The sequence below is a fragment of the Macaca mulatta genome, chromosome 13, assembly GCF_049350105.2.
Source record: "Macaca mulatta isolate MMU2019108-1 chromosome 13, T2T-MMU8v2.0, whole genome shotgun sequence".
NCBI lineage: Eukaryota > Metazoa > Chordata > Mammalia > Primates > Cercopithecidae > Macaca > Macaca mulatta.
This window is the reverse complement of record NC_133418.1, coordinates 117,103,324-117,114,454: the sequence shown is the minus strand read 5'-3', so window position 1 is coordinate 117,114,454 and position 11,131 is coordinate 117,103,324. Positions and strand designations below refer to the sequence as shown.

Below are 11,131 nucleotides of genomic sequence, written 5' to 3'. Positions count from 1 at the left end.
TCTTTCTTTCTTTCTTTCTTTTTTTTTTTTTTTTTTGGAGAGATTTTTAGCCTTTTAGTAATTCTCTTATTATTAGAAACAAAAGAGAGGGAGTTGCAGAGCACGGAGCTCTGCAGATAAAATGTCCCAACTTCCACCTTCTATTCAGCACAGGGGACTAGAAAAAGAGGATTTTACTCAACTTATACATAGGGATTGTTGTTTTAAACTACTGACAACTGTGCAGGAGAAAACCCACGCGGAACGCCTCCTTTTGACTTTCTCATTGGGAGCTTTCTCCTGCCAGTCAGATTCTGGCCCAGAAGTCCCCCCAGGCAGCTGTCACCCTACAGATTTGCAGGGATGAACTCTGTTACCGGGCCTCCAGTGGAAGTGAGAAGGAAGTTGATTTCTGCAGAGGAAGACAAGGAGATGACAGGTTTCTTTGATAGATGTTTGAATTTTGTTTTTCTAGGGCAAGGCAACTCATTTGGTGGACATAACAGGCAATCTGGCCTCCACACAGACAATCCAGATGGTTGTTATGAGTTGAGAGGAGTTGGCCATCGGGAGGCTCGGGCCAGCTCTTTTATTACAGGCAATCTTCTCCCCACAGCCTGCAGGCTGCATGGTTTCCTCCGAAGGACTGAGTGTTTAAAAATTCAAACATCCATACGAATCTTTATTTTTAAAAATTAAGTGCTATATAGAAGTATGCTAAATGCAAGACCGTGAAATACCATCCAGTTTGGCCATCTTCCTAAGGCAAAATGCTCATGAGTTTGAAGCTTGGGACACATTAACATAGAGCGAATCCTGGCTCTGACCTTAGCTCACTGTATGGCCTCAGACCACTCAAATCTCTTCTCTGGATTTTATCCACCTCTAAACGTAAATAGTCTTGGGTCCCTATCGGTTTTGACAGAAAATGATAGGTTTAATTCAGTAAGTCTGTCTCAATTTGAATCACTGGGTTTTTATTAGTACAGTAGTCTCTCCTTAATTGCAGGGGATACATTCCAAGACACCCTGTAGGTGGCTGAAACCACGGGCAGTACCGAACCCTATTGCCATCAAGTGGAACATGTTTCAGTTCATGTCTTCTATCCACAAACGTAGAGCCTTTTTCATCTTAACTAAGCATTTAACACACACTGCAGCTGTAACTTTTGCAACTTGAGGTGTGACAGCAAAACTAGCATGAATTTCTTTTTTTCTTCACAATTTCATGAGTAGAAGACTGAATCTTAGCAGCCTCAGCATACATTTTTTTTTCTTTCCTGAAGCCGAGAACTTCCCTCTTTTCACTTAAAGACAGCATTCTACGGCTTCTTTTCGGTACATCGACATTGCCAGCATTACTACTCTTGCGCTCTGGGATGGTTACGCAGTAAAGTCAGGGTGATTTGAACACAAAGCTTGGTGGCATCACCATAGTTGATCTGATCTCTGAGGTTGCTGCTCAGTGAGTCATGAGTGGGGAGCATGGATAGCGTGGATCCACTGGACAGAGACTGATTCACTTTCCAGGCGAGATTTCATCACATGACACAGGACAGCAAGCAAAGTAAATTTCCGAATTGTTTATTTCTGAAATTTTCCATGGACTATTTTAGACCACAGTTAACCAAGGGTAACTGAAACCTTGGAAAGAGACCCCTCAAAGCAAGGACTATGGCGTGCACTGGATGCCGGAAACTGACGGGTACACGCTCTCAGGGAACTCAAAAAATGCACTACTATCATCAATATTTTAACCTTGATACTGAGTGTAATTATTAAGAGTGTAAAGTCAAAAAAGAGGACTTGAAAAGTCATAGACATTCTGAAGCACTGACTAATTAGAGGACTCAATCGACACTTCCAGAAATACCTGGAACCCAATACAATGCGAAACAATCCAAGCGCTAAGCTAGGCTAAGCCAGCTTGGCAAGAGGTGAAGGTGAAATGGGTGAAGAACCTGGGAATGCAGAAGGAGTTAGAGAAGCTCTATTTGAAAATGCGGGAGTTGAATCTAACTACACCTTCCTTTACAGGAATGAAAGTGGAAGTGTATCCAACTGGAAGAATGAGTCCAAACCAAGGAGATTTTGAGAGTCAAACTTAGGGAAAACCAAGAAGAAACTAAGAGTCCAGAGATTGAACCACCAAATGTAAGAACTAATCTCCTATTAATAGGAGGAATCAACATGTTCTTTCCAACAGACCTGTAGTCTCTGATGGCACACAGTGTCACTGAGGTCAACTGGGTGGTCAGGTGTTTGAGCCACCTTGAAACACCAGGGGCAGAGGAAAAGAGCTCCTGCTGCACCTGCTGGGGGCTGTGAAGTTGGGGTTTCCCACTTCCCGAAGCCCTGGAAATGGGCACCCAGACATTTTCCAGAATCCTTGAGATGGACAGCCTGGAGTTTTCCAGGCCATTCCACAGGTCAATCCTGCTGGCTGATTCCGCCACACAGGAGAGTTTGCCTGGGAAGGGACCCCCAGTGGCTGCTACTTTGACTGATAAAGCAAGCCCAGGAAGATGGCTGAGAATGGTTTGTGCATTCCGATTATCTCTGACATTTTCCCAACTCACAGTTGGAGCAGAGCTATGACAAAGGCATGCATGTTGCTAATGGAGGCATCCTCTTGGCTGCTAAGGGCTGAATTCTGTACCTCCACATTCATATGTTGAATCCCTAACATCCAATATCTCAAAATGCGACTGTGTTTGGAGACAGGGCCTTCAAAGAGGTTGCTGAATTAAAATTCGGTCATATGGGTGGGCCTAATCGAATCTCACTTGTGTGTTTATAAAAGGAGATTAGAACACAGACATGCCAGGGGAAGACCATGTAGGGAAACAGGGTGAAGGAACTCCCTGCAAGCAAAAGAGAGGCCACAGAGGGAATTAACTCTGCAGACATTTCGATCTCAGGCTTCCAGCCTCCAGAACTATGAGACAATACATTTCTACTATTTAGCCACCCATTCTTCATACTTAATTACAGGACCCCTAGCCACCTAACAGACCAGCATAGGGTCAAAAAGCTATCATGACCAAGTGCCCACACTGGGTCAGCAGTCCCAGAAGCGGTATCAGAATCACCTGTGCAAATAAAACTCGGAAGTCCAAGAAAGAGCCATTGGCACACAAACAGGACCAGAACAAATCAGGGAACCAGGTGATGGCCTATACTGTCAGAGATGCCTGTATACAGTACAGTCAGCTGACCAGAGGGTTCTCAATCGTGGCCACATAGTTGAATCACTTGGAGAGCTGCTAAAACCCATGACACTAGGTCACAACCCAGACAAATAAAATCGAAATCCCTGGAGGGTGAGACCCAGGCATCAAGAAGGATTTAAGATCTCTGCAAGATTCAAATAGGCAGCCAAAGTTGCGAGCAGCTGGCTTAAAGGGATTATAAGGCTTTGTTACAGTATCTCAGCATGGATTACATTTCAATTTAGCTCTTTGCTATTATTCTTATCCTCTGAAATGTTTATGCCACACAATGGCCTATTCCTGGCTCTGAATTTTATATCATATATCACATAATAGATTCCTCACTTAAGTTGTAGACATAGACAAAACTTTTCTTGTTTTCGATGTAAGATAAAGGGAGAGAATGACTGGATCAAAACAAAAATAAGATAATAATACAAAATAAGTCATGGGATGGCATCACATTTTAAGAGTCTTCATTACTGACAAAAGCACAAACTTACTTGTTGGTGGCATGACTTTTGCCATTTTTCCTACCTTAACTGTTTAAGCTTGCAGCAATTTTATAGCTCACTGTACAGGCTAAGGCTGTTTGATGCCTTTCTTTTTCAAGCTGTGTCAAAATACCTTCAAGCAAAAAAGATGATTTGAAAGGTATAAACTTAACTAAAGTAATAGCACAGATACAGTTTTTGTGTTTGGGCAGATTTTAAGACATTTCTATGTATTTTTCTGACACGATGGATCCTACGGACTGCCATAGACATAGATTAGTCTGATTTTAGGCCATCGCTTTGTAGCATTATGCAGCTTTTATCTGAAAGACATTTCAAGAGGGGGAGCTAGTTAGCTAATTAATTAGAGATTGTGACTTCAATTTTGCAGACAAGAGATACTTTCCGAGTTTAAGGAAAACCCTAAGAAAGCTGCGATTCCATGTGTGCCATGGGAAGTCTCCTGTCCTGTTTCCACTCTGCCTTCTCCATAAAGCAGGCTGATTATCGGGGCTGCCACACAAGCCCAGCGTGGTAGCTGATTAAGGTTGAAAAACAAAAAGCAAATAGGATTTCTAATCATGTATCTCATAGAAATGGAGCTACAAAAACCCAAAGAATTGCCATTACACCCTAAGTCACGCAATTTAGAGCAACTCAGGAAATAGGTGCACACAAGCAAACCATGTGGTTAAAGTCTTTGGACCTGGTTTGGAGCAAAGCTGTAGGTGATTTGTCAAACTCATCTGCAAAACCAGATTTCTAGCACCTCCCTGCTGTGTATCTCATTTCTGCTGATGTGTGGTGCTTCCTAAGATGGGGACGTTAAGCATGCAGCAACTACAGTCATTTGTTCTCAGAGGTGAGTGTTGCAGTTCTTTTTATTACTTTTTCTCTTCTTTACTCTATTCCTCGCCTCTCTCCAGACATTCCTTAAACCACCTATCAACTCTCCCTTCACAGTCTCCCTTTTCTGTCTGCATTTTTTTGGAACCCAAATCTAACTTAGCTGCTTTTGTGGTTTTTCTATTCACTTTGTCATTTTCTCCCTTGGCTAGAAAATAAATTCCTGCTCACACTCACACCTATGCAAGGGCTGCCCTGACATAGCAGGAGGCCAACTTCAGCCTCAGCCTCTTGAACAAACATTCCCAAGAGGGAAGAGCAACATGAGAGTGTGTGTGTGTGTGTGTGTGTGTGTGTGTGTGTGTATTGTGTTTATTTGTGTGAAATGTCAATAGGGCATACTAATAGCTTGTGAACAAGTATCTATATCAAGATAGACACTCCCAATAAATTCAACATGTGTTGAATATTTAACATGAATCACACATTGCTTGTGAATTGTGAGGGATATAGTTGTACTCGTGTGTATAGATATGTGTACATTTATACACATACTCTCTATAGGGTAGCTTATAGCTTACAAAGTGATTTCAAATACATTTTCTCACTTGACCTAGAAGAGAGAATAAAGTAGAATGTGCACATCTCACTCCACAGGGAACCCCTCTGGTAGGCGGGTCTCAGAGCTAAGGTGGTAAATGGGGCCGGGCACAGTGGCTCATGCTTGTAATCCTAGTACTTTGGGAGGCCAAGACGGGTGGATCACCCAAGGTCAGGAGTTTGAGACCAGCCTGACCAACATGGTGAAACCCTGTCTCCACTAAAAATACAAAAGTTAGCCAGCATGGTGGAGGCAGAGGTTACAGTGAGCCAAGATCACACCACTGCACTCCAGCCTGTAGGACAGAGTGAAACTCCGTCTCAAAAAAAAAAAAAAAGATGGTAGATGGAGTGTGACAGTTTGTGTTGGAATTTTGGCTTGGCAGAATTAAAGCCTAAAGTGCAGGGCCCAAAAAAGCCAGATATGCAGCCTAGCTTCACCACTGCCTAACCAAATTGCCCTTGGGCACATTCCTTAATCTCTCTATGTCTCTGAAACAAGAGGAAAAATCTGTCTCTTAGAGTTATTTGTGCAGATTGAGCTACTATGTGTAAAATGATAACCATTATTGCATTACGTGAGTATGTACTATTAAATATAAGCAATCATTTGTGAAGCACTTTGAGATGCACATTGTCTAGATCCCTGAGCCACCTTGGTTGTCCCTTAGCAGTCCCCAAGAGTCCTTTCCTTTTCTAACATGGGTATGCCAGGGGAATTTGGTTAGTTCAGGTGGGATGAGCACAGTGGGGCAGGAACTGTGTCCAGTGGTTACTGGGCAGCTTTGCACCTGGAGCTATCACAGTTAGTTTTGTTGCACAAATATGTGCGGAGCACTTTTCATTGGTCAAAAGCTAAAGAATAGTGCGCTTGTAGGCAAGCAATGAGAACTAAGATGGGAATGGCAAGTCACGCTCCAAACTTGGGTGGCTTTCAAAGTTGGGAGAAAGCCTGATGTTTCTGAGGACAGGGCTAGAAATGGGGAGTATCCAAGCCTGGGCAGTGGATGGGAGTTGCTCATCATTGTATCATTGCCTTGATGTGTTTGCACCCAGACTGGAGTTTCTGCAGCTCTAGACACAGGAATGTAAAGGAGATGATACAGAGTTTTTGTTGTTGCTGCTTAATTTCTTGAGCCCCAGCTTCTTCAACTTCAAAATGGCAATAAGCCATATTATGCTTTATAAGGGGGAGTGAAAGTTAAATTGAATTGAGGTTATAAACCACCTATCATGGTGCCAGGTACAATTTGATGCTTAATAAATATTCATTCTTTTCTTACCTTCTACTCTTCCTCTTACCTTTTGGTATGGTTTGGGTATGTCCCCACTGAAATCTCAACTTGTGTTGTATCTCCCAGAATTCCCACATGTTGTGGGAGGGACCCAGGGGGAGGTAATTGAATCACGGGGGCTGGTCTTTCCCGTTCTATTCTCATGATAGTGAATAAGTCTCAAGAGATCTGATGGGTTTATCAGGGGTTTATGCTATTACTTCTCTCTCATTTTCTCCTGCTGCCACAATGTAAAAAGAGCCTTTCATCTCCCACCATGATCCTGAGGCCTCCCCATTCATGTGGAACTATAAGTCCAATTAAACCTTTTTTTGTTCCCAGTTTCAGGTATGTTTTTATTAGCAGTGAAAATGAATTAATGCACCTTTCCTCTTCCTCCCTCTATCTCCCCACCTCTGTCCTCTCCTAGCCCTGGGCCACCCAAAGTCAAAACCATGGGAAAATTACCCAAATCCTATGCATTATGTGATGGTTCTGAGCATGAAAACTGGCACAGGGAAAGTGACTGGCTCATTGTAGTTGATGTAGAATGTGCCTGTCATGGGGTGGGGGTGTATGGACATGATGATGCTCTACCCAGGTTGCTCTTCAACAAAGAACTAAACTGTCCTTGGGGCTGGGGATATTGGTGGACTACACTTTTGATATGAACAAGATGCAGGGACATACTAGGTAGAAAAGGGTGGGATCCTTGACAAGGCTCCCACCCTCAAGCCTAAACCACGGCCCTAAATGAGAACTTCAAATCCATTTTCCCACCTGAATGTTGCCTTTTGGCCCACTACACCCCTATCCTGTGCCCATAAAAACCCCAAGCTCCACTGGCAGAGGAGCAGAGTGGCATGGCAGAGAAGGACACACACACAGAAGAGAGAAGCATCTGAATGTTGAGAGGAGATGATTCAGCTGGACATTGGAGACTTCTTTGGGAAAGGAGTTTGACCAGGGATGGCTGACCTCCAGGGAAGACTGCCTTCTCACTCCATCCCCTTTCCAACTCCCCATCCTGCTGAGAGCCACTTTCACCATTCAATAAAACTTCCACATTCACCGTCCTTCAAGGGCATGTGGCCTCATTCTTCTCAAGCACCGGACAAGAATTCGAGACACACTGGGTATGGGAACCCAAAAGGGCTGTCACATTGGCCCTTTGTCCTTGCTGGTGGAGGACAGCTGCCCCACGTAATAAGGCAAAAGGCCCACTGAGCTGGAAAAATGCACTCTGGGACATCGGGGGTTGCAGACACCTCCTCCCAGACAGCAGAGCTAAAAGAGGATTGTAACACACTTGGACACTGCCACGAGGCTTGCACAGGGCCTGCTTTTGCTGGAGAGGCACAGCTGGCAGTTCCAGCATTCACTCACTCTGGTTCCTGCTCCTGTCCATGGCATGTTCCCTCCAGTAAGGGGTTAAGCTCAGCGGCCAAGTAAACAAGCCACATCCCTGTCGCAAGTCCTGTGAAAGGGTCATGGGAACTATCCTGTCTCATCTTCAGGGATTGCCTGGGCTGCAGCGAGCAGGCCCAAGATCTTGCCTCTTCTGGGGAGACCCACATGTATGACTAATCCATGCCAGGGGTTGGGGTAGAGGAGTAATAAAGCTTTGGTTATCTCAATCTCACTCAGACACTCTTCTGAAGAGCCACGTGAGTCCCTGAGCTTCCTAAAACATAAGTAAGGCTGTCTTGAGCCTCCATGGAAGATAGCTTTCCCCTCTGCCCCTCCTGCTTTCTCCTGTCCCTTTGACTTGTGCTTACCCCAATGCACTCCTTGATAAACATTCTTCACTTTAAATCTTTATCTCAAGGTCAACTTCACTAGCTCACCCAGCTGCAGGTGGTTGCATGGAACTCAGCCCTTTGCACTCATTTGTTCTTACCTTGCATAGTTAGAACAAGAGGCAAATGTGCAGAGGGGAGAGCCCGAGTTGAGGTCTCTGGATGCACGATGTGGAGACTGCTGCACAAAGAATTTATGGCAGCAAAAGTCATGTATACTATGAGGCTGAGAGAGGACTTTGAAGCTGTCCTGTAGAGGGAGAGTGCCACATAGGTGCCTAGCAGAATCATAAATAGATTTTTTAGGCTCTTATGCAAGACTCCTTCTTGCAACTGAGATAATTTTGGCTCTAGAGTTCCCACACCCCTTTCAGTCTTAACTGGAGGACAAGTGAATGGGGGTCCCTAGCCTCACCATCTTCAGGAACTTGCATCTTTGGTTCTGGTGGGCTTTTCTGAAGGGCAGAACAGAAACACATGATAAAGGTGGTGTTGAGACTTCAAAAGAGATCTTTACAAATAGAACAGGGCCAGAACCAATGTTAAGATTAAACTTTAAGGCCAGGCACGGTGGCTTACACTTATAATCTAGGAACTTTGGGAGGCCAAGATGGGAGAATTGCTTGAGGCCAGGTGTTCAGAACCAGCCTGGGCATCATAGTGACCCCCTATCTCTGCTAAAATAAAAATTAAAAAACTTAGCCAGGCTTGGTGGTGCTCCTCCATAGTCCCAGATGCACAGGGGCTGAGGAGGGAGGATCGCTTGAGCCCAAGAAGTTGAGGCTATAGTGAGTTGTGATTATGCCACTGCACTCCAGCCTGGGGGACAGAGCAAGACACTGTCGAGAGAGAGAGAGAGAGAGAGAGAGAGAGAGAGAGAAAGAAATGAAACTTTTGGAAGGAATGAGAGTGATCACCAGGGAGTGCTTCTGAGGAGGCTTGCTCTGATGGAGCTAATAAAGTGCCTTTATCTACTATGGACTAAGCATTACAAGCCAAAAATCCAAAATATGAAGTGCTCCCAAGTCCAGAATTTTTTGAGCAGTTACATGACACTCAAAGAGAATGCTTATTGGAGCATCTCAAGTTTCAAATTTTTGGATTTGGGATGCACAATGGGTAAGCATAAAGCACATATTCCAAAATCTCACGTAATTCAAAATCCAAAACACTTCTGGTCCCAAGCAGTTTTGATAAGGGATATTCAATCTGTACTACCCTACAATTAAAATAAAGTTCTACCAATAAAATGAGTTCTATGCTTAAGACTGAAAAGTTATAAAACTTTATTCTTTGTCTAGGAGAGACAAGAAAGCTGTAGGGAAAGGGATGCAATTATTATTGTTGGTTTTAACCTTTTTGAACTCAGTCTGATTCACAATGAGATTGATGACAGTGTTTATTGAGCTTTTCCAACGTGACCAGCAATATGTGAGGTGTGGCAGTCCTGATAACAACCTAAGAAGTAGACTTTCCATTTGACATATAAGGAAACTGAGGCTTGGAGGGATCAACTTGCCGAACAGCACAGACAGAGGAAACGGCAGCAGTGAGATATGCCTCTGGATAGTCAGTCTGGGGCTTGCCCTCTTCACAGTAATAACAGTAGCCACCCATAGGGGCCTGGTGAGGACTGGAGACAACACATGCAAAAGAACCAGCAGATTCTCGGCTCAGTGCCTTCATACATGTAAGAATGTCATGTAAGAAAGTGCCTGGAAAAGGGCGGCCTTTGCACATTCCTTTTGCACCTCGGAAAACTTCATTAAAGTACACCATGTAGCCAAATGGTTAGCCTGATTTGATGTATGACTGAGAAATGGGTGATGTCCTCCTGGCCTGAATTCAGGAAACTGCACATCAGGGGAGCAGAGCTAAACTCTTAGGGACCCCAAAGTGGAACTGCTTAAAGGCTAAATCACCCCCACACCGCACGCGGCTCTCCTTACAGTTAACGGCACAGGTTCATGTGTGCGTGCACACTGTGCGATCCTCCATGGGGAAGGGGAGCAGCAGTGTTCCCAAGGATGAAGCCCTTCCAGCCGAGCCCCCATTGGTAATGAACCTGACAGAGGAAAAGATGCTTCTGTTTTTGGGAAAAGGCACATTATATGAATCCAAGACACTAGTGGAATACAGCCGTGTAAGATATATCAGTACATTCATAAATGTGCTCCTATCATCCATCGAACAAAACGAATGAAATTAAGAAAGGAGCGGTCATCATAAGTCATATCTACTCAGAAAAGTATATTTAAAAGCAGGCTGCCTTGGACAATGCTTTGCTCATTAAGATTCTTTTTAGGTGCATTGTTTACTGTGTAAGCCCTGATTAATTTACAGTTTTTCTTTTTGCCTGACTCATAATTGCTCTATGGAAAATACAATTTTGGAAAATACAACAGTAACTACATAGGACTGGTATGAACAGTAATGGACCCACTGAAGGCGAGCTTTACTCTTCACTCAATGAATGTCCTTCAGTATCTCTAAATTAGCTGGAACAACACCTATGACTTTGGGGCCCATTTAAATAAATTAAAGCCAGAAATGAGTGTGCTAACTTTGCTTGGATCCAAACATTCGTCACTGTTTTCCTGTCTTCCCTTTTTACCATTAAATTCAACCTGACCTTTAGAATTTTTGTCCCCCAAGCAGAAGTTAGATGATTCCTGCGTATCATCCTTGCATTAAATGTCTACCATGCACTAAGCACTAGGAAAATAGGAAGGAAACAACACCCAGGATCCTTTTCTCAAGTAGCTCTCAGTGCAGTGGGCTTAGCGTGGAAACAGAAGCAGCAAAGATGTTGTGGGAATTGTCTGTGTAACCTGTGGCATGGCTGTTATTTAATCCCAATTAAATGGATGAGAAAGTTGAGGTTTAGTAAAGTTAAGGAACTTCCCTAGGTCCATAGCTAGCAAGTA

General features: G+C 43.8%; 1 protein-coding gene across 17 annotated transcripts in view; it reads left to right on the top strand.

Moving 5' to 3' along the window:
- Positions 1-4,411: 4,411 nt before the first annotated feature.
- The window catches only part of LOC144333621 (uncharacterized), a 40,460-nt gene continuing 33,740 nt past the window's right edge, over positions 4,412-11,131 (top strand). For 6 of the 17 annotated variants that reach the window (XR_013402530.1, XR_013402528.1, XR_013402527.1 and 3 more), the window contains exon 1: positions 4,412-4,547. Coding sequence is in view for 1 of the 17 variants with exons in the window: in XM_077958721.1 (XP_077814847.1) it covers positions 4,502-4,547 (46 nt within the window). In the remaining 16 variants the exon portion in view is untranslated. The remainder of the gene's footprint in view (positions 4,548-11,131) is intronic. The other 11 variants (XR_013402536.1, XR_013402531.1, XR_013402534.1 and 8 more) reach the window with 2 other exon arrangements.